This window comes from Thrips palmi, unplaced genomic scaffold (assembly GCF_012932325.1).
Source record: "Thrips palmi isolate BJ-2018 unplaced genomic scaffold, TpBJ-2018v1 HiC_scaffold_12, whole genome shotgun sequence".
NCBI lineage: Eukaryota > Metazoa > Arthropoda > Insecta > Thysanoptera > Thripidae > Thrips > Thrips palmi.
Genome location: NW_023144623.1, coordinates 2837070 through 2860992, shown reverse-complemented (window position 1 = coordinate 2860992; position 23923 = coordinate 2837070). Strand labels below are relative to the sequence as shown.

The following is a 23923-nucleotide window of genomic DNA, read 5'->3' as shown; positions in this document are numbered from 1 at the left end:
TCTGGCATCCGCCTCGGTCGCGGCCGACCCTGCCCGTGCCTGCGAGTACGCACGCCAGGAGCGCTTGCAGCTGATGCCAGTGGCTCAAAGTCATCAGCCGGCCAAAGCATTCGGTACGCGAGTCATGCAGCGCACACACTGTGGCAAAAAGCTACGGAAAATTCTGTTAACAGCTTGTGGTAATTCTCCATAGCCCCCTTGTCAGTATTCTCCGTCTTACAGTCTTCTCCGTAGGACCTCACAGTCTTCCAGGTCCTACGGAGAAGACTGTGTAGTCCTACGGAGAACACTGTACGGCCCTACGGAGAATACTCTAAGAGCCTACGGAGAATATTGATAAGAGGGCTACGGAGAATCCTGGCAAAAAAAATTAACAGAATTTTCCGTACCTTTCCCCCATAGTACATTCAAATTCACGAAGCATTGGCTTCATAACTTCGAAGAAAATAAAGGCGTTGTTAAAATTACTTCGTACTTTGAAGAAATGCTTCAAATTATGAAGAAATGTTTCGTATTGCGAAGGATTTTGCTTTGAAGCATTCCTTCGCAGATTTTACTATGCCTTCGTTTTCTTCGTATTGCGAAGCGATCCTTCGTGGAGATTTTACTGTACCGCTTTCTCGAATTCGCCTCCGTGTTTACTTGAGCTTATTCGCCTATAATACCTTTACACCTTCATTTTTTAAAAACAATGCGTCTTTGACAGGGATCCCTAACTTACCTCACAAGGGCATCATAACGATATCGTACGAGTTAAAGTTATAACCCTTAACTTCTGAATTCTTTTCAAAAGGATAAGTTATTTTTCTTGTGTCTCGAATTTGTGTGGAGATACTTTTGGAAGTCCGTACCCTTAACCTTAAGCGAACATTGTCTTATGTTACGTTATGAAACCAGTGCTAGTTACATGTTAAGTTAAGGCCAGGGACAGGTGAAAAAATGAAGAAGTTTGGTGAAATTGAATGAAATGAGTTCTGGGTGGAAAATGGTCCTTTGGACCTTCCTCTTTCAGGATCTGTCGGGACTTCGACTATCCGGGACCTGGAAGTGCTTAAAATACATCTTTTCGCACACTCCTGCATTTACGACACTTTAGTAAAATTGTCCGTTTTGCCATCAAGGGGGAGGGGGGGGGGTTCTAGCGAAAATCTTGCCATTTTCAAAATGAACCCCACTGTCATAATTTGTTGGGAATATGAAATCATACTTCAAAGAGACTAAGATTTGATTTTTGAAGGCATATGCTAGGTCTTGAACCCAGTCGAATTGTCTTTATTGGACTGTTTTGGCTTTATTTAGCCGTATCTTGAACAATACTCTTGCGCATACTATTTTGTCGTAAAAGGTTGACCTGGATATTTTTCACTTCTTCGATTCATTTTAAAAAGATTCCAGCATGCCTAGTTCAAAATTTCTATTATATTAGTAATCACATGCTTTTTCATCTAAGAAGTCACTAAAACTTGTCTATTTTGTACATTGTTGATCAATTTAAGTGAAATGCATGCTTTAGAAGCTTGCCAATGATAATGTAATGGACATTTTCAGTTGTGCATGCTGGGATCTTTTAAAAATGAATCGAAGAAGTGAAAAATATCCAGGTCAACCTTTTACGACAAAATAGTATGCGCAAGGAGATTTTTTTGGCTGAAAATCCATTAGAATCTGTCACCAAACTTTAAACGCCCTTTTCTCCGAAGACATTTTTTTAACATTTGAATGGTCCTGTGCGCATACAGTTTGAAGTGTCGTCAATGATATTTTTTCCACTGACTCAGTAGGTTATTACGAGGAAACGCAAGTGACAGATTTTGTATATTCCACCCAGAAGTATGGTTTTGGATATCGGTTTTTACAAAAAAAGGGAAAATCTTTGGTTTTTGAAAAATGTCAAAATTGAAAAGTTGGTATTTTGCTATCAGTGCCGGAAACTAAAATCTGTCACTTGCGTTTGTTCTTTGGACTTAGACGAACAAAAAAATATGTCGGTCAGGTCAATAACCCAAAATGGGAAACGCACAGGAATTTTTTAACAAACACTTAAAAAATTATAAAAAAGCCTGTATCTCAGGAACCGCTTGATATTATGGGATGGGATTTTGGGTGAAATAGTTTATCATCAAGAGTAAGATTTTGACAGAAAATAAGAAGTTTTGGACCAGCAGTTTCTGAGATCATTTTTTCACCTGTCCCTGGCCTTAAGAATCCCTTGTCTTTGAATGGATTTTGCCACTCAAAAAGACGCAAGAGTGACACAACTGTCAATTTCAAATCCCTGAGGTCGTGCCCTCCGAAAGCCATGCCCTGAAGGTAGGTGATTGGATCGTCCTTTTTGGGCCCACAAATCTCAAGAAAGTTCACCCATAGCCATGGTCGGCAGCGCTTAAGGTGCGAAAGGTGCCCAGAATCTGGGTGCCCATTTTCAGAGCGTGGTAACTTCGGAGCGCACTCCTCCGTTTTCCAGGTGCCTGTGGATCGTCTGCGACCGGCACCCGCCCGCCTCCTCCGCGTGGTGGCCGGTGGTGGTGGTCATCCTGGCAGCCTCTCTGTCCGTCACCAGCGTCGGCATCCTCGCGTTCGCGAGCGACTGCGGCAGTCCGACGGAACAGTTCTACACTGCCATCACGGGGCTGCAGTGGAACATCTACTACGTCCTCGTCACGTTCCCTGTCATCATTCTGGCCGGGCTGAGCGCCGACCTGAGGCGCGACTGCTCCGCTCTGGCATCCGCCTCGGTCGCGGCCGACCCTGCCCGTGCCTGCGAGTACGCACGCCAGGAGCGCTTGCAGCTGATGCCAGTGGCTCAAAGTCATCAGCCGGCCAAAGCATTCGGTACGCGAGTCATGCAGCGCACACACTGTGGCAAAAAGCTACGGAAAATTCTGTTAACAGCTTGTGGTAATTCTCCATAGCCCCCTTGTCAGTATTCTCCGTCTTACAGTCTTCTCCGTAGGACCTCACAGTCTTCCAGGTCCTACGGAGAAGACTGTGTAGTCCTACGGAGAACACTGTACGGCCCTACGGAGAATACTCTAAGAGCCTACGGAGAATATTGATAAGAGGCTACGGAGAATCCTGGCAAAAAAAATTAACAGAATTTTCCGTACCTTTCCCCCATAGTACATTCAAATTCACGAAGCATTGGCTTCATAACTTCGAAGAAAATAAAGGCGTTGTTAAAATTACTTCGTACTTTGAAGAAATGCTTCAAATTATGAAGAAATGTTTCGTATTGCGAAGGATTTTGCTTTGAAGCATTCCTTCGCAGATTTTACTATGCCTTCGTTTTCTTCGTATTGCGAAGCGATCCTTCGTGGAGATTTTACTGTACCGCTTTCTCGAATTCGCCTCCGTGTTTACTTGAGCTTATTCGCCTATAATACCTTTACACCTTCATTTTTTAAAAACAATGCGTCTTTGACAGGGATCCCTAACTTACCTCACAAGGGCATCATAACGATATCGTACGAGTTAAAGTTATAACCCTTAACTTCTGAATTCTTTTCAAAAGGATAAGTTATTTTTCTTGTGTCTCGAATTTGTGTGGAGATACTTTTGGAAGTCCGTACCCTTAACCTTAAGCGAACATTGTCTTATGTTACGTTATGAAACCAGTGCTAGTTACATGTTAAGTTAAGAATCCCTTGTCTTTGAATGGATTTTGCCACTCAAAAAGACGCAAGAGTGACACAACTGTCAATTTCAAATCCCTGAGGTCGTGCCCTCCGAAAGCCATGCCCTGAAGGTAGGTGATTGGATCGTTTCGTATGTTTGCCAAAGAAAAGCAATTGTTGTTTGAGAGGTAGAGAGGTGATTTTTGAGCCTCGGACGGCGCGACACCCTAACAAAAACGGAGAGTTGATCCCACAAGGGTGGAGGAAATATCGATCACTTAAGCGATGTTTGGACAACTGAAACGTAAGAAATTAAGTCTAGCCTCTCTGGCAACACAATAGATTGCCACCAAGGAAGGAGGGGAGGAGCACGGTTTGATTGACTGAAGCAAACTTGGCTCGGGAAATAAAAACAGGGGGAGTGAGGAAGGGATTGGAAAGTACCCACGGTCATAACGTAATGTGAGGTACGCTCAACAAAGACGACAAAGCTTTTTCTTGGTAACTACGAAGAAAATGAAGGCATTGTACCGTAAGAAATCCTTCATATGACGAAGAATTTTGCTTCGTGATACGAAGCATTTCAGCGCAGAATTCACAATGCCTTCGGGCTCGCTGTTCCTGGAATGGAATTGGAATCGATAAAATGTCTCATGCCATATCCTTTTCAAAAGCCAGAGTGCGACTACGAGAAGCTACTTTCAACCATCTGTCAACATTTGGGGTCTCCGCATGGACGGCATCACGATTCGACGGCAATTCAAGAATTAAAACCTCCTTCGAGCAAAGTAATAAGACTAATTTTGCAGTTCTGCGAACCTTTGAGAAGCCATCTGAGGCCTTAAGTATGTGTTCTCCACTTGTCGGCAAAGGCATGAAATACTTTTAAACCTTAGGAAAGCAGCGAACCTGAGAAACCTCCAAGAACCATGCCTCCATCCGCATTAAGGATGCACAGGTAAAACTAAGGCGCATTTCATCAATATTCATTGACGTTTCTGCACATTAAAAGGATTTCGTTAAGCTTAAGTGATCTGTCGAGAGAAAATTGATATTAATGTTTCTACACTCTGAATGTCTTACAATGAAATTTGAGCTACGTTACAGTGTATTCGGCGCAAGCAAAGTAAGAGGCAATATTCCCTCGTAATACAAATCTTTTACGTATTTTCATTGTAAGATACGAAGAAAATCTTCCTTCGTAATAAGGCTTGCGCCATTTTCTTCGCATGATGAGAAATTTCTTCGCATGATGAGAAATTTTTTCGCATCATATTTAAAGTGTACAACAAATGAAAATGTTAAAACGCCTATTAATGCGCACAATCGACAGTTATTAAACAAAAACTCAGTACGAGTCTGGGAATGTAACTAACTAGAATAGTATGCCTTTCTTGGAGCGCACAGAGGAAACTTCAGCACGCATTCCAACAGGAGGCATGGTGATAACGGCCCTGCACGCTTCGATAGCACTGTGAAAATTTTAGCTGCCACTTGATGACAATTCCAACCGTCATTTTCCTTACAAGAATGTCATAAAAACAACACTGGAAGAAGCCACGACAAAAGTACACAAAGTCCTGGCAAATTTTTTATCAGGAATTTATTGTACTTTCCAAGTGCAACAATTGTTGTACAAAGTACAATGGAACCGGCACGACGAGTGGTGGACAGTCCAGGCCTCGTTGTGGTTTGTACAATGCTCGTTATGGTTTGTACAATCCTCGTTGTACTTTATACAATCCCTATTGTACTTTTATTGTACAGTTTTTGTTGTACTATTCACACTTTTTCATGCAGTGAATTGATGACATTGTTATGACGCCCATGCATTACGAACAGGAGTTCATGGAAATATCATCAATTTGTGATGAGATTGTCACCTTTTGAAAGTAATGAAAATATCGTCCACGATTTCAGAGACCCTTAACTTACCTCACAAGGGCATCGTAACGTTATCGTACGAGTTAAAGTTATAACCCTTAACTTCTGAATTCTTTTCAAAAGGATAAGTTATTTTTCTTGTGTCTCGCACTCTTAAAACCTTACGAAGTATTTTGAGCAAACGTATAACAAACTAAAATACTTTGTTATACGAAGAAATAGTTCGTAAATTACAAAGTATTTTCTTTGTAAGCTTACGTATGCTCAAAATACTTTGTTATACAAACTACTTTTCTTTGTAAGGCCCAAAATAGTTTGTAAGGTTTTCTCAGTGCGAATTTGTGTGGAGATACTTTTGGGCAAACGTCCGTACCCTTAACCTTTAGCGAACATTGTCTTATGTTACGTTATGAAAGCAGTGTACTGGTAAAACTAAAGCGCAGTTGTACGCTTCATTCAAGCGTACAACTACGCTTCAAGGCAATTCCCTCATGCATTTAGATAGGAAGAAAGGAGCGCATGAACTCTTGTACGCTTGAAGAAGGGCGTACTGGCTGTACGCTTCACGAAGGGCGTAATAGTACGCCTTAGTTTTACCAGTGTGCTAGTTACGTTAAGGATCCCTGCACGATTTTGTCAGCAAATTTTCACGATGAAGGGCGCCAGCGCCGTTACTTACGCTTGAAGAAAGATATTATGTCGTGACGCATCAGTTATACCTGTGTTAAAACCGGCAGGGACGCGGCGACGCAGACGGAGCCTGTCACATGCCGCAGGGCAGACGGTGTCAAGCTGTATGCAGCGCCGTGGCGCGCGCTGCGGCAGCGGCACCAAATACTGCTGGACGTGTGTCGGATGGCGCACGCCGTGGCGCAGTGGAAGCTGCTCCTCATAGTCATGACCACGATTTCGTACGGCACGATTCAGCTCACCGCTTCAACGCGGGGAGCTCTAAGTAAGCTGGGCACCCGCAATGAAATCTAATCAACCACACATGGCTGCGCGGTGAGACCTTAAACGCGGCTAACCTCACTTTTCACAGCAAGCTGATGGCAAAGTTCGTTTGCCACAAAATTGGCACCCCTCCGATAGGGGCAGGTCCAGCTTGGCCAGTCGAAGGCCAGCTCTGGGGCCTTTGGGCCTCTTATGAGACTCCCCGTGAGTGAGGGGGTAACGCAAAGTTATCGATCTACCATCGTGACCGAGGCCCACCCTTTTATTCAAAATATGGTCAAACGTTTACTCTAACTATCCGAAAACGGAGCCCACACTCTCAGACACTCTTCGGACGATTTTTTTCAGTATTTCAGTCAGTGTATTGCCTATATTATAGTTACGCTCAATCACTAAGCCGCAGAGTGAATATCCTACACTTTAAAAAAATAAGTCAAATAAGTTCTAAGAGTGAGTGGACAAGAATTTTTCACACTTTTCTGGCGGCACAAGGGGCTAGCCACGTGCACATCTTTGTTGTGATGTTCGCCACGTTTCTTAGGGCCGGTGGGGTAATAATGGGACACCGACGAATTGGGTAAAAATGGGACACTTTTTATTGTGGACATGATTTAACATTTTAAAACGTCGTACCCTAACATATTTATGCTCAAAACGTCCGTCTTACTGTCGAGTATCCCATTTTTCATAGGGCACAACAATATCTGCTCTCAGAAATAAGATTATAAAAATCTAACGGAACACTGTACCAACGGACCTTGGGGTGGTCCGAAAAATCTGCTGCAGAGGTCCAGAAATTAGATCACTGCAAAACATTTAGCAAGGGAAGAGTTAAGTGTTATGGCTCGATGAAAAGATAAAAGAACGGGGATTACGGTGATATAACTCGTTTTCACATAAATACATTCATTTACTTGTTACAGTAAAAGTTTTGTTTGGGGTAACAATGGGACACGACTTGGGGTAATAATGGGACTAACATTTACATGGGGGTCTTGGAGAATGAATTTTCAAAACTGTCCAAATTGATCTAGCTGACCGGAAATGGATTGGTTTCGACAAGACAAACAAAAAAGTCAACAGGAGCAATGGGTTTGGATGGAAAATGAAAACGACGTAGGGCTTTAAAGAAATCTAACGCGTTCCAAGTAGTTTTGTTACTTAAGCTTCTTTAAAGCTTCATAACTTCTACATTTTTCATCCAAACTTATGGCATGTGCTGACATTTTGTTTGGACTTTCAAGACGAAACATTTTCTGTCAATGAAACACCTAACATTTTCTTTCCTTCGATACCAAGCCCCCTGTCCCATTATTTCCCCTGAGTGTCCCATTTTTACCCCTAAGTGATATTTCCGAGTTGATACAGTTATTTCAACATAACTTCTAATCTAAATGAGTTTTTGATGTTATTCCAACACCAAATTAAAGGGTAAAAGATACTCTATCATTGAGATACATTATTAACACTTACAGGCGTCAGTGCTGACTTGTGGAACCCTTATGTCGGAAATTGTCCCATTATTACCCCAACTGACCCTACGTGGTGCGGTTTTAGGAGAAATTGGCCGCGTGGTATACTCGGGTAAACCTCATTTTTTGAGGAACCGCACATTTGACTGTGGTTCCTACCACGCTTCGAATGGACAGTGTGACAGGAACTTTACTGAAAACGTAAGTGTGTCGACGTGTCCTCATAGAATAATCCTAACGCTGACAGCAGATCCAAGACAATCCTACACGGTATAAACGGAACCTATGTCCACGTATTAATATGAGGGTGAAACAAGCCCTTCGGCGAGTAATTTCATGAAGTAGGCGTCACGGACTTTGAGAAAAGGCCGCTTTTCACGTGACGTGCAGTTGGGATAGTTCTGAATTGACACTAAAAGTAAGGATTGTCTTGGATCTACTCTGGAAGTTCGGATTATTCCATTGGGACGCGTCAGTGTACGAAGTGCAAAAGTGCACGTAATTGTGCACTGATCACACTTAAATTTTCAGTGTCCGTTGCAGTAAACGAACCAGTCTGAGAAACGAGGATTTACGGGTTGACTTTAGCATTTTCTTCGTTATGGGAAAGGTATCCGTCTTTTACCAGTTCTCTCCATTGTTGTTGTTTAGTCGCCGTGAATCAAGGGGAAATCTCAATACGTGACTTTGGAAGTGTCCTCAATGCAGTGTGCCACGTGTCCTTGTTTCTGGTGCTGTGCTGTGTGTACACGTCCGTCGATCATGAGGTAAGCTCTCTTGCTGCAAGGTGGCAGTAGCGTCAAATGATCTTCATGATTTTCGAACGTCGTTTTAAGGCCTTAATAGAAAGATTCGGTGAGAATCCCCGAGACAAACAACAGCATGCTACGCTCATTATACTGCACTGCTAGACGATGGTTTGCGTTGACCTTCAGGTTGACTCTGAATGCACTCTAGAAACTCAATAGAGTGCATGGTATGCTGCACCTCGGAGTCAACCACAAAGCACGCTTCACCCAAGAGAGTGCTTGCAAGCACACTCTTACCTGAAGCATGCATGGCAAGCACACTCAAAGGAAGAGCATGCTTGCAAGCACTCTCTTGGGTGATGCGTGCTTTGTGGTTGCTGGGACGCAGCGCGCTTCCCCAGAAAGTGTTTCCAAGCATGCTCTTCCTTGAGTGTGCTTGCAAGCACTCTCTTGGGTGAAGCGTGCTTGGTTGACTCCTACGTGCAGCATGCCATGCAATCTCTTGAGTTTCCAGAGTACACTCTTTAATTTGAAGAGCAGTCTTTGCAAAGCCAATGCGTAGCAAACTTCAACTTCAGGCACTTAGACGCTTGGCCCAAAAATGGCATTTTGCCTAAACCTTCCCTCGCCAAAAGGGGGACTCGAAGTTGACCTTATCATTATGCTACCCACACTCACTGAGTGGCCCCAGGGTGATTCCGTGCGTAGGGGCCGTTTTAGCCACCTTAGAAAGTCAAGTAATCAATCTTGCTTGTTCGGCCGGAATTTGGCCTAGATGGCATCAATTGAACCCCACGAAGACACTCTGAGCGTGGGCGAGCTAAAAGTTGACTTTCGTTTTCTCCCCCCTCTAAAATATGACGAAATTTACTGAAAATATGACGGAAATTACGCTTGACGGAAATTACAAACAGGTGTTTCTGGCTCACTGCAACTGCATATCGCCACAGAAATATGCCGTAAGTTTGGCACACTAGTTCGACGTCAAGACACATCTTTTCACGTGTAGGATGTCTTTCAAAACCCAATAGACGAGGAGCGAGAGGGGCATACGGAAATTACACCAATTGTTACAACCCACCGATTTCACACACAACTTCCACTCGGACACTCACCCCCCTCACTTTTTCGCCACCGAAACTCGTTCACATGGTAAACAGACCGTGCTGATTTTAAATACGGCGGTGGTTGGAGCACTCCTAGTAGTTTTTTTGGTGCTTACTTTGAAACCGCTAAGGTAAAAGTCGGAGTACGGTGGACATTTAGTACGCGTTCTGAAAGTACAGTTCCAATCAATATACGATCTTCAAATTCAAGCAAGATAGTCACTATTAGTTGGAGATTTGATGGGTGTGTGTGGAATTCGAAGATTTGAATGGAACGAAGGGTTATAGAGCCGCAAAGTTGGTGTAGGTGCGAATGGACATGACGGAACTTACAAAATCGACCCTTTTGGCCCCTCTCCCGCGTCACATGTTAGCTTTAAAAGTCCGTATGCAAAGGGAACAAGCTATTCTAGTGCCAAACAAGATTCTTAAGTGTATAAATGGACTGCACTCGAATAAGTTCGCTCTGGGGAGGGTGTGGACACGAAAACGCCCTCTACGCGTGGAATCACCCCCCAGAAAACGCACGAGGCCACACAATAAGCCACATTTTTTGTTGTCTTCGTGATGAAATATGTCAAGTCCTCATAGATGTCTGCAACTTAAGTTCTAGATTATTTTGATAGTTGCTTTGAGGTCAATGTGAATTATTCCTGGAGTGTTTGTCTGCTCAGAACGAGAAAGTGTGTGCGGTACTGTTAGATTACACCACCAACTTTTCTGTCCATTCCGAAGAGAAACTTGAGGTAAGTGCAGTAGCTAATATTTAAAATCGACAGGTTTGGATTTTTCCTTTCTTTTTGGCAGATTTAGTAAGGGAAGGTGGGGTACCATGTGACGGTTTTTGTTAAGTGTCCGTCAACCCAATACTACCAATCACATTACATCCATAAGTAGTCATGTGAACAAAATTATTCTTTACCTTAAAATTTCTGTAGATTTCTAATTTATCTGTTTTGGTTGCTGAGTTATCCCGAGTTGAATGGGCCAAGTCAAAGTGTCACTTCGTACCCCACGTAGTACACTAAGTGACAGCCTTAGTGCACCATGTGACAGTGGCCTTTTGTCAGGGTTTAAATCCTATTCAACGTATCTATACGCTAAGAATGAATGAAGAAGTCTTCCAGCTTTTTATTTCCGTTGAGTTTATCAATTTATCATCTTTGGTTCCCGAGCAATGAAGGTTTTTGTTATTAGTGTACAAATGTCATGGGCTGAACACATTCAACTGAGTGAATCGTGGAATCCCATAGCGAATGACAGTAGTGTCACATGGTGCCCAGATCAACAGTTTTAGGGGAAACAGCAATAACGCTCAAAGTTTATGCCGTAGAGAATAGAGCCAAAGCTTATTTTGCGCTTAAAACATCAAAGAAGAACATCTTGCAGAGCATATGTCCTTAAAATGTATTTTAAAGGTAAAAAGCGGACGCGGTGGGAAATAGAAAAAGTTTCCAATGAGCTATTTTAAGACTGTTTCCAATTCTGATCGCTACCATTCCCGTCCTATTCGAAGGAGAGTCACGACCTATTGCACGTCGATTCTCCTTCATGATACCTTCCTTTGAGTCTTCTTACCGCTGTTGGATAGCAAGCCGTTTAGGAGAGAAAGCCAAAGTCACATGGTGGCCGTGTCACATGGTACCCCACCTTCCCTTATAACACGACGGGCCGCAAATAGTCTTACTTTAGGTCAAATAAAACAGTTCTTCATTTAAATTTGCTTTGAGCACAACTTATGAAGGCGATTGAATATATATCTACGTGTCATTCGTTTCCAAACACTTCGAACGCCCAAGTGGACATACAAGCCAGAGAAAGTTCCATTATTTGTCATTTTAAGTAAATGAAAGATCGTTTTCAATGTTACAGGTTGATATGTTCATCGACCAAATAAACCGTTCTTCCAGCAAATGTACGGTTCTCTGGCTGTTCAAGATAGACATGACATTTATGACGCAGGTAGAAGCAACGATGTACAAACCCAGCAGTTGACATTGGAAATGTGTACTCTACACGTCTTCAGACGCATGTTGGCGAACGCTTTTGCAAGTAGGCCTATGCTTTAGCAGAACTGCTGTAAATGGTTTGTGCCTGTAAAGATACGAGGTCCAGAACCAAAGCTTCAGCTGTATACTAGCCTATCCATCCTATGGTGAATAATAATGAACTGACTAAACATCTGTAATTACATGGATGGCAAGTATATAAACATCTACAGATGCATGTGAATGGAAGTGTGCACCCACACTACCGTCAGGGTGTTTACTTTGCACATTTAAATTAGCAAAGAATCCCCACTTAACTTTACACATGTACGGTAAGTGAGCAGAGAATCCCTAATTACGTAGCACTGTGAGCATACTGTCCAATGTGGACTGTTTGGTTTGTACAGAGGTCTTTGTGATGCTACACTGAGAAAAAAGTCTGGTTAAAAGTACCAGACCAATCCTAGTTAAACGAGTACTAGTTACTCATACGAGAATCCTAGTAACTCTCACCAGATGATCAGTTGCAGTAACCAGATCGGGTGTTGTGACATTTACCAGGTGTCTGGTTAATAATCCTGGTAAATTTTACCAGACTGTTCCGTAATTGGCACCATACGTAAAACTTCGAAATATTCGTTTCAATTGAAATGTTCGGGTGTCAAAAAGTAAACTGCAACCGGTTTCGTTATTTTCGGAGTCTTAAATCCGAAAGAAACACTGGGAGTATTTCCCTGAGCCAGACACGTAGAGAGTCACCTGGTGGGGATCCCCTCGACCCACAGGCGATGTGGTGGCGCAGTGGTAACGTGCCCGTCTCACAAGTGTGAGATCCCGGTTCGAATCCGGAGGAGAGGAGGAGGGAAAAAAACAATGCAGAGGTTGTTCGTTAACGAAATCGACGTCACATCAGGTTTCATCACTACGAAAAATATTTTATTAAATTTTGGACTTCTTACTTCAGTTTTGTAAGCACATTAACTAAACAGGAATGTTTGGTAAAAACTACCAGAAGGGGACCTGGCGGCATTGTGAGGATAACTATAAATCTGGTACGGTTTACTAGACTGAGGCCAACTAGACAGTTTAGTATTTTTTACCAGAATTCTAGTTGAGTTATATTCTATCAGACAGTCTGGTATTTGGTACCAGGATTCTGGTTATCGTTACTAGACTTTTTTTTCAGTGTACATGCACAGGATGCCGTCACGAACGTAACCGTCACTTATTTGTTTCAGGTTTTAGCTGCCATGGTATCCTACTGCGTAGTGATGATGGAAATGGAAGACTAGACTCAATTCGGACTCAGTAAATTTCGTACTAAAGGGGCTTAAGTTGTGCAAGAAACAATCTAAGAAATTTTCACACGCCTCACATTGAAGCAGATCTGGATGACGTCGCATAATTTTGATCTTACATGGTTTCAATACAGACACGCTCAGAAAAATTGGAGGCAGATACTTCAAATGTACATAATAGCAGCAGAATCGTGGCGGAATTTTGAAGCAGCCGAAACCAGAGCTTGGCTATTGTTTAGCTGAAGGTCCACGACGCGGACGCGCAGGTCTAAGTGCGATAAAGTTTTCAAAGTAAAGTTTCTGTACCCAGCATACAATATTCAAGACACCTTTTCGATAGTATTTTAATTTCATTACTGACATGAACAATCAGAGCGCAGAGATGATAAACAAGGGATCAATTCTACATTTCTAACGCGCTCACAAACTTGGTTGGAAATTAAGAGACGCAAGTTCACTGTAATACTGTAAGTTGTTCAGGAAAGGCCTAGGGTCAGGGCGGGGAAAAATTGGACACCTGCAAGGTGGGGAAGAAACGCACACCGCACTTTTGTCACAAATTGGCCTATTTCGGGACGTGCAAAGTATTCAGCATTGCTTATTGATGGTCTGCTGGATTGTGTTTAAGAGGAATTTAGCCTACTTGAACCAGAAAGTTATCAAAGTCACCTCTAAACGAGGTCTCGTCTAAAACCACTTAAAAACTTTCAAAATTCGTGCCCGCAATATCTCTTTTAAACGACTTTCTGAGCCTATCGTGGCCAATATTCTTACTGTAAACGAAAGTTGGAAGTGTGGAGACCAAAATACGATCAAATGTTTTATCATGCAGCTGGATTACGAATGAAGGGTTAAATACGAAACGGGGAAAAACCGTACACTGGTGCGGGGAAAAATCGAACACCCCTTTTTACTCGTTCTTTACACACCACTCACTAACATACAAAACTCTATGTGAAGAGAACGAGTATTGTGTTCAAAAATGAGTTTTGGGGGGACATCTTTCATCTCAGATCTCACAGCATGTGGGAAAATGAGAGTGGTATCAAATGAAAGATGGAATGTCAGTCGCTAGATCGTAAATGAAGTTTTTTTTTACTTGCAATGAGAAATATTGAGAAAATGAACATGAAAGAGAGACGTTTTTAGTGCACTATGTGAAACTAACCTCTTTTCACGTGTCTGTATCTTTTGATGTTGAACGCCACTGAAACGCAAAGTACAACAACAATGACACGAGATCTTTGGTCAACAAAAATCTAGGAGGGTTTTTTGCAAGTGACAATGGATAATTTTGAGAAATTTGGTAATAACGAAATATTGTTTGACCCTTACCATGATACATGTCTCAGAACTGCAAGCTGTGTCATCTTCATGAATTTCTTTTTGATGGTGTTGCACGTCTTATGTTCAAGATGAGAGATGAAATAATAAGTTTCATTTGACTGTTTTCTAAAATAAATGTGTCCTTCTGAGGGTTTTGGTCATGGAAAAAGCAGGTTTTTGGCACGGACTCACGGACTCTAGTGTAAATTCGATTATGCACGAGAATCGATATCTCGAGATATCGCGATGCATCGATGTTCCCTGCCTGAGAGGTGAACCAACCGGAAGCGTTCGTTAAAAGGCAAAATTACAAATCGTCAGAGGACAATTCATGTAACGATCAGCGACTGACACATCAATCTAGCTTTGTAAAGAACGAGTCCCTCCCATGTGATATCAATTCTTTGATGTCTTTCCTTCTTGTTTTACTTGCAATGAGAAATATTGAGAAAATGAACATGAAAGAGAGACGTTTTTAGTGCACTATGTGAAACTAACCTCTTTTCACGTGTCTGTATCTTTTGATGTTGAACGCCACTGAAACGCAAAGTACAACAACAATGACACGAGATCTTTGGTCAACAAAAATCTAGGAGGGTTTTTTGCAAGTGACAATGGATAATTTTGAGAAATTTGGTAATAACGAAATATTGTTTGACCCTTACCATGATACATGTCTCAGAACTGCAAGCTGTGTCATCTTCATGAATTTCTTTTTGATGGTGTTGCACGTCTTATGTTCAAGATGAGAGATGAAATAATAAGTTTCATTTGACTGTTTTCTAAAATAAATGTGTCCTTCTGAGGGTTTTGGTCATGGAAAAAGCAGGTTTTTGGCACGGACTCACGGACTCTAGTGTAAATTCGATTATGCACGAGAATCGATATCTCGAGATATCGCGATGCATCGATGTTCCCTGCCTGAGAGGAGAACCAACCGGAAGCGTTCGTTAAAAGGCAAAATTACAAATCGTCTGAGGACAATTCATGTAACGATCAGCGACCGACACATCAATCTAGCTTTGTAAAGAACGAGTCCCTCCCATGTGATATCAATTCTTTGATGTCTTTCCTTCTTGTTTCTATAAAAGTCGTCGAATTGCCCTCACATTCCACCAAAGTGGTGCTAACAAGTGTATTTTAACATTTCTCAACAATTAGTGAGGAAACAAACTTGACTGTTACCGATTTCATACATTTTGGTCATTTAAGGGGGCACACCAGTGAAAATCGTCAAATTTTGGCCTCCTTTTTTATTTTATCTCATTTTTCTGCTATTCATTCCGAGTCGAACACCGCAAACCCCACCTCAAAATTCCAATTACTTTGGCTTCGGCACATTTTTGAAGTTCCTAAAAAGGTAACTATTTTTGCATATTTTACCTCAATTGTTAACGTGCAGGTGTTTCACTTGAAGTCCAATGACAAAACCCTCGAACCATCGAAACGCAGTTGGAAAAATGAATATTTTGGCGCAAACCGAACTCAAATATGTCATAAATTGCGTCCGTAATGAGGAATAATGCGTGTAAACCGTAGTTTCACTTCAAACGTCGTTTTCTCGAAACACCATTTTTATACCTGGTGCCCACGATTGCGGCCGCAACAATTGAGAGAATTGAGTGCGGTTTGCGGCAAAATGTTCCTTAAACTTCCCGCTATCGTGTGAACCTCGGATATGGTCGTAGCATGAACAGGGCCTGAGCCACAGACACGGAAACGTGAAAAATATGGTCAAAAAATTAGTTTCTTTTTTCGCTTCTCAAAAAAAACACATTTAGGATTGTGTTTCCGACATGTCCGTGGTTCACACGATAGCCACATGTGTCCTGATGAGAAATTTTGAAACCCCATGTTTGTGGCTCAATCGAGGGCTTCACAAAGTTGGGCAAAGTGGAGCCGTGTCACCGAAAAATGAAGATGGCGCCCACCCCCCCTTCCCGTCACCGCCCCTGGCTGCCGTGTACTTTTTCGGTTAAATTGACATATTTTATCGTTCAGAATGAAATTTCAACCCATTACCTTCGTTACTTTAATCAGAATAACGTTTTTACGAAGCCTCTGCATTTTCACTGGTGTGCCCCCTTAACCTCAAAAACTTGCCGCCACGGACCCCCTAACAATGCTAAGATGATTTCTGCACTGTAAAAAATCATGGGTAAATTTACCCGTGCATTGCACTGGTAAATTTTACTCCATGGCCTGAGAAAAATTTTTCTCACGTAATGGATGCGCAGAGCTAAACTAACCATATGGCTGGAAAATTTATCCACTGACAGTGTGGGGAAATTTATCAGCCACAAAAGTAAATTTACTCTTTGGGATGATAAACTGATTTCACTTGCCATGACAGTAAAATTACCCTAGCAAGTCAGAATAAATTTCTACACCTGGAGTGGCCGACCATCTTTCCCGCGCCACAGGGGCAAATTTCCTCGCGCCTCTGCTCGGCCAGTCCGGCCGGACCAGTACAGAGCTCGCAGCGGCCTGCCTGTAGGATGTCTCGTGGCGCAGTGGATAGCGTAGTGTGATTTGAATCACAAGGTTGACAGTTCGACTCCCATTGAAGTCAACAACGTGGGCAAGGTGTAGTCACCCTAACAAGGTTTTATCCACTGGCGCAAGCCAGCAGGATAATTTTACCCCTGTGGCGTGAGTTATTTTGGGTCGGTAGAAATTTACCCCTGTGGCTCGGGAAAGATAGACCCTCAGTCCATGTGCGTAAATTTCACAAGAAATGGGTGCAGAAATTTCTTACGTCATGTACTGATCTATTTACCTATACATTACATGAGAAATAACTACCGCTTGGTGGTGGACCAAGCGTTGCCCGGTCCAAATGCGTAAATTTTCCCCCGGAATTTTTTTACAGTGTGTCTACATATGGGTACTCGTGCGCCTGCTCCAGTGGGTATCGCGAGTCTTATCCCCGATAATCATTCCCAAGAGATTTCTGACCTAGTTTCATAGGTTTTTGTGAAATTAAAGCCTATGTCCGATTTTTCCCCTTAGGTGTCCGATTTTTCCCCGTTTCGACGGGGAAGAATCGCACACTGTTTTTCCTCGTTTATTACTAAATGAAGCCGCAAACGCACTCGCCGATGCTTGAAATGTCGTACTTTGGGGCTAGATCAACTGACCCAATGGATACTTTGGCTAAAGATTGTCAATTAGAGTCAAAATCGAGAAAGATTGCGAAACGTCCAGTTCTTCCCCGCCCTGACCCTAGACAAAAGAGTCATTTACTCTCGCTTCGCCATTGACATGAGAATGAAGGACCCAACAAGAGTGGCGACAAATGCCCTTGCGTCTTCGTCGGAGTTGCATGCGCAGCGCTACGGTGACACACGAGACGGGTATGGCCGGTTAGGCGACCTGGATGGCGAACTTCTCTTCATGACAACGTGGTTCCTGGAGGCGATGATAGCACGGCGCACCCAGCGAGTCCGCAGTTGCAGTCTGCACCTCTCCGGCGGGCCTCAACGTCCTCAGACCGCTGGGACTACAAAAGGAAACATTGTAGAGTTCCGATAACGAAATTCAAGTTTCAGAACGTACTGGTTAAGAATTGTTAACGTATAACGTACTCCAGCTTACGCTAGCACAGTCCCGAACATTTCAGAAACGGTACTTCTTACTTCGGCGAAGACCCAGACCGGAAGTCAGATACGGGAGACAAAACAGCGTCGCACGGCTCTCCGAGGTGGTGGCGGGGGCAATGACAAGTAGGGTGGGGATGACATTTGCCCCAGTCTGCCCAATACGATTCTCACTAACTGGTGAGTGCTGCCTCGCGCGTTTCGGCTTACCCATTTACATTCTTACTTCGGGTCTGGATCTTCTCAGAAGTACTCTGCTCGCACATCTCGGTAATGGAGCATTCCGTCGTCGCCGATCGAAGAACAAGAGGAGCAAAACCGGAAATGGCGTCGGGAACATAACCTCACAGACCTGTCGGAGTGCATCAGCGGCTCTCTTATTAAGGCGATTTCGCCCATTTAGAACTGTTTACGAAAGGAAAGAAACAAATCTTCAGCAGCTCCTCTGCTTTTCTTTTCCACCTTTCATTTTGATAGATGACAAGAATGCTGTATTAAGAGAAGATCTGGAACGGAGGTGGAGAAGAAATCAAGTTGAACAATGTAAGCGGCGCCGCTCTGCCGCTGCAGAGCTATATTTTCATTCGTTTCGATCTTCGTAATTTCTTTTAAACTTCTGTTCCAACTCTTCTTGGAAGCACGGTCACCATAATAGGGTACTTCGGAAGAAATCCAGACCGGAAGTCAACTCGGAAATTCCACGCCGATACTCATGGGGGAGGAGGGGCTGAAAAATCAGCCAAAATCTGTCAACGTGGTTTGTGTACGGCCCCTTAGTCAAAAGTGTGAAAGCAAGGTCCAATCAATAGTGAGACCCGTTCGGAAGAAACAACCTGCGTCTGCGAGTCTGTCGAGTTAAATATCCCTTTCACTCATGGTGTGCTAGTGAAGAACAAGAGGAAGGGAAAGCACCGGAACCAGTTGCCAAAATCGTCTTGTTTGAAGGTTTTGACCGTTTTCTATCATGGAACTGATCTTTGATTGTTCCGAAACTTTTTATAGAGCCCACTTGAACCCATAACATTACCGAATTAGCAACTTTTATGGGCTGTTTCCGGCTTCTGTTATTTTTCTTCGTCACTCAGCTCACGGTGAAAGTGTCTATTCGTTCCCGAAATTCCCATGCTTATGAATAGGTACGCGTAATTTAATTACTGATATATCAGTTGGGCTCGCTTTGACAACATCGTGGATCAAATGTTCCACTACGCTTTAAAGCGTCGACCAATATATGGTCCCCGCACTAAAATGGAGTCCACGCCACGGACCAAGCGTCCACACTTGGATTAGTTGTGTGTGTTTACAATTTTGACAAGACTAGAGGCAGAGCACGGGAGTCCCGCGTACGTCTAGACTGCTGCGTAAGGGCTCGCCGGCCCTGCTGCTGACTTGGCACTTGTGGCGTGGCGCGGCCAAGGAATGTGTGCCTGGCGTCGTGCCAGTCAGCCCTGAGCGTCCATCTGGAGAACCTCGGGAGTTCTGGCGCCGCGTGGAGTCCTTACTGTTCACCGCGTGCTGCGTGCTGCCGTGGGTTGAGCGGTGAGCAGCCTGGCATTCCATTGGTGAGTTTCCTGTCGACCTAAGTGGCGCTCTGTACGTCAAAATTTAGCCCTCTGGTCCCAAAGTGCTCTTGGAGAACGTCTAAATTTGGCCCTCCGGCAGGCTGGGACCATCAATTTTGGGAGTCTGTCAAGACGATCCGAGGCCAGAATGCCATGACGTTAATCGTTACGCCACTGGAGTGGCAAGAAGACTTACCAATGGAACTTCAGCGCTTGCTACGCACGTTTCGGTCACAAGCGCCCTCTGCTCATACTTTCAATTGTTGCACGCTTGACGCTCCTCGGCCGTGGCAGGATTTAGTGACTGAACAGTGCAGTGTCAAGGCACGGTCCACGACATCACATTTGTTTTTCTTTTCATCTGTGCACAGCTTTTGCTCAAAATTGAGCATGCGCGTGTAGTGCACGAACACTGTAAAAAATTCCGTACTTTTGTACGAAAATAGTACTGAAAAATACTGTACGGAGGTACGGAGAAAAGTACGGAACGTTCCCTACTTGCTCCATTTGAACCCATGTAAATGAGTACGGAAAAAAAAGCACGGAACGTTCCTTGGTTGGCAAGTACGGACGGTCCAGGCAAATTATTGACCAGACATGTTCCGTACTTTTTCCGTACTTTTTTCTCACAGTGAATAGGGTACTTTCGTAGATCCCTGAGCCGGAAGCACACAGACGCCATGTTGGCGGAAGTAGATCCAAACGTGACATGGGAAAGAGACGTTCGTCAAAGTTATCGGCCACACTTGAACATAAACAGTCGTTTGATTTTTTTTGCAGTGCATGTGTGTTTCGCGAGAAATATTTGTACAGCTCGGCTATAGTTTGGATCCGAAGAGAGGTTAGTTTCCGGCCAATTTGGCGTCTGCTGGTCTGCTTGCTTCCGGTTCAGGATTCTACGAAAGTACCCTATTCATGCTCAATAGCGCACATTTTTGTGCGTAGCTATACGTTCATATTCGTGCACTTTGAAACGCAGGCTTTATAGGGTATTTACGTAGATCCTGAACTGGAAGCAAGCAGACGCCTTATTAGCCGGAAACTTAAAGCTCTCTTCGGATCTAAAACTAGACCCGAGCTGTACAAATATTGCTCGCCAATCACATATTCACCTACAAATAAGTATCAAGCGACTGTCAATGTTCAAGTGTGGCCGATACGTTTCCCATGTTCCCCCCCTTTCCCATGTCAAGTTTTGATCTACTTCCGTCAACATGGCGTCTGTGTGCTTCCGGTTCAGGATCTACGGAAGTACCCTTTTGTGCGCTCAGGTTATGAGAGTGGTGTGTTGTGTTCCTCGCCGTTTTTGCGTGAACAGTTGACCATGACGCCCTTCTTTTTTTCAGGTAGTTTAATTCACTTCTGAAGACAGTCCTCGACCCACGATGTCGAGTAATCAACTAAGCAACAGTAAGTGAAGTTCACCTCTACTCTACTGTCCCAATTCGGCATGCCCTGAAACTGGACGCCTTTGTCACCTGTTCCACATTTTAGGCCACCAAATGTGGCCCAGTTTCTGGGCACCTTTGTCTCTCCCTCCACGAACGTGATACCGAAACAAATGAGACAAAATGTCGCGTTCCTTTGAGTACTGTGTCACATTCGTTTGAATGTGAGGTAGACGCCAGGCGTGGATTGTCGTGACTGGCGCAGCATCGCGAAGCCTGTTACGACAAGACACGGTCTGCCGTACACCTTCCTTGTTAAGTCCCAGGGATATGGGCTTTAATAGGGTACTTTCGTAGAATCCTGAACCGGAAGCAAGCAGCCAGCAGACGCCAAATTGGCCGGAAACTAACCTCTCTTCGGATCCGAAACTATAGCCGAGCTGTTCAAATATTTCTCGCGAAACACATATGCACTGCAAACAAGTATCAAACAACTGTTTATGTTCAAGTGTGGCCGACACGTTTTACGAACGTCTCTTTTTCCCCTGTCAAGTTTTGGATCTACTTCCGCCAACACGGCGTCTGTGTGCTTCCGGTTCAGGGATCTACGAAAGTACCCTATTGTGTTTTAGTAACTTCTCTTTCATGCCATTTTTTGACAGTTTGATCAGTTTAACCATGGTGCCCCTGTAACTGCATGAAGTGCACGCTAATTCATTTTAAAATACTGGCATTGTCAGGAAAATTTGTTGAAAACCGAGTCCTAGAGAAGCCAGGGCCAAATCGGTAAAACTGTCGTCGCTACTCAAGGTTATCTTAGCATTTTTCCGCTCGCCTTTTGCAGTCGCCCTGTCGGGGCCGTGCGACGTGTGCGGCAAGGACGGCAGGCCGTGCGCGCGCTGCCGCCTCAACTACTACTGCGGCAAGGAGCACCAGAAGGTGCACTGGCCGGTGCACAAGCTGGGCTGCGGCGTCGTGGAGATCCGAGGAGACCTGCTGGCCGCCTCCAAGAACATCCCCGCCGGCACCGTCGTCCTCAGGGAGCTGCCCACGCTCCGGTACCCTGGCCAAAACGAGCAATTCAAGGTTCGTACACTTTCAAAACCTGGCAGACTATTTTAGGCCTTACGAAGAAAAGAACCTCACTTGTGAAACAAAGTCATTAAAATTATGCTCTATAAGGGCGTAAACGACTTTAGCCCCTAAAGGGCTTAAATCGTCAATGCCTTTGGGAAGGGCATTAAAATTTTGCTTGAAATTCCTATACCATTTACAGGGTTGCCACGCACCTGGAAAACAGGGAAAACCTGGAATTGTCAGGCAAAATGAAACCATGTCAGGGAGAACCGGGAAAACCTGGAAATGTCAGGGAAATTTGCCGGAGACAGGTCAAAATCTTAACTTTCTTGACAAAAAGTCAAAAAAGTGCCCGCACGCCGGATGGGATATCTTTTCCACGCGCGACAACTCCCTTCAAAAATTGGCCAAAATGTCAGGGAAAATGACAAAAAAATGTCTCTGGAAAACCTGGAAATGTCAGGGAAATCCGAAATTCCAAAAGCGTGGCAACCCTGATTTACGCCCTTCCCAAGGGCTTAAAACGATTTATGCCCTTGGGAAGGGCGTAAAAGAGTATTTATGCCCTAAAGGGCGTAATTTTTACGCCTGTGTTTCACCAGTGCTAGCTTGCCATAACAAAGTATTTTGAGCATGCATCAGCTTTCAAAGAAAATACTTCGTAATTTACGAATTCACTTGTTCGTTTGTAGCGTTCGTTCGTTATTGTAGCGTAAATACCTCGTGCTTGTTCAACCTATCATGATGCTTCTATGGTTAATGTCCATTTGCATCGTTCGTTTGATTACACTGGTAGAACTCAGCGTAGTTTTACGCCTTTCTTCAAGCGTAGTAGTAGAACTTACGCTCGGCTTCAAGCGTTGTTCTCCATTTTGACCCTCTCCCGCCTATCTAAATGCATGGGAGCATTTCTTCTCCACGCTTGACGTCAAGCGTAAAGTCTTCAAGCGCAGTTGTAGGCTTATCAAGCCTACAACTACGCTTCAGTTTTACCGGTGTAGTTTTAGTTTTCCCTGCAAACAGTATGTTGGAAAAAAAGGATGAAAATTCAGGTGTCCCCTCCTGCTTCATGGAGCAGTTGTTGATCAGACTTTCTCAGTAGAGCGATTCTCACGTTACGGGGTAGTTTCGTTTCTTCTGACTCCTGTGCCCAAACGAGCGCAGATATCGACATGGGGTTTGTTTCTGATGTTAGGGAGGGCCATTGCCCACTAAACGCACACATTTCGAAAAGTTCACGTTCGTTGGGTTGGTCTACGTAGCGTTGGAATACCCAAATGTAACTTCCGTGATTGTCCAAAGAGAACATACTCGAACTTTCCGCCCCCAGTGTGGCGGTGTGGTTCGAAAATGCTGCCAACTGTCGATGGGGATTCGAAGCTTGGCATGTTTCAAGCTAATTTCAACCGAAGACCAACACGCCAGACTTCTTTCAAAGGTACTTATGCTGCAACGAAAAATGTCCTCCGTGTATTTAATTTTACTACACTAATGTCGAAAAAGGGAGCTCTGGACTTCTCCCCAAGCCAAAATTTTAAATTTCCATGACACAAGCCATCAAAGTGGAGCCCTGGGGTATAATTGCATGGGTCGCGGAAAACAAGATGCTGTAAAGGTCTCAAAGCGGGCTAGAGCATTATAAAAAGGCGTGTATCAACAGTAGTAAAGACCCCCCCCGGTGAGGGCGGCCATTTTTTACCCCCAGGGGACGTCTGTCTAACCTATCCTTCGGAAGGTCCTGAGGGGTCATTTTTTAAAAAAAATTTTTTTATTTTTTTTTTTGGGAATTTTTTTGGGGGTGAAGATGAGGGCTCTAAACCAACCTAACCTAAGGTAGGGGGGGGGCCTAACCTACCCCTTTAACCCCCCGGGGGGTGTTCGGGGCGATAGGACTGTGAGGCGCGTG

At 43.9% G+C, this 23923-nt stretch overlaps 2 protein-coding genes across 17 annotated transcripts in view; both read left to right on the top strand.

The window, feature by feature from the left end:
* The first annotated feature begins 4303 nt into the window (after window positions 1-4303).
* LOC117639926 lies at window positions 4304-13083 on the top strand. The gene is made up of 7 exons (XM_034376001.1): window positions 4304-4402; window positions 4511-4572; window positions 6236-6453; window positions 8576-8691; window positions 10454-10525; window positions 11652-11741; window positions 13006-13083. The coding sequence occupies exons 2-7, from the start codon at window positions 4544-4546 to the stop codon at window positions 13057-13059; spliced, it is 579 nt and encodes a 192-aa protein (XP_034231892.1). The 5' UTR covers window positions 4304-4402; window positions 4511-4543; the 3' UTR covers window positions 13060-13083.
* A 4642-nt stretch (window positions 13084-17725) lies between these two features.
* Window positions 17726-23923, top strand: part of LOC117639905 (SET domain-containing protein SmydA-8-like) — a 16688-nt gene continuing 10490 nt past the window's right edge. The window contains exons 1-3 of one of the 16 annotated variants that reach the window (XM_034375918.1): window positions 17726-17747; window positions 20899-20962; window positions 21785-22026. In XM_034375918.1, coding sequence (XP_034231809.1) covers window positions 20938-20962; window positions 21785-22026 — 267 coding nt within the window. In that variant the 5' untranslated portion in view covers window positions 17726-17747; window positions 20899-20937. Of the gene's footprint in view, window positions 17748-17886; window positions 17911-18104; window positions 18171-18237; window positions 18261-18405; window positions 18534-18811; window positions 18936-18995; window positions 19127-19310; window positions 19334-19376; window positions 19553-19632; window positions 19877-20460; window positions 20542-20730; window positions 20824-20898; window positions 20963-20995; window positions 21141-21784; window positions 22027-23923 lie in introns of those variants that run through there. The other 15 variants (XM_034375919.1, XM_034375912.1, XM_034375917.1 and 12 more) reach the window with 15 other exon arrangements.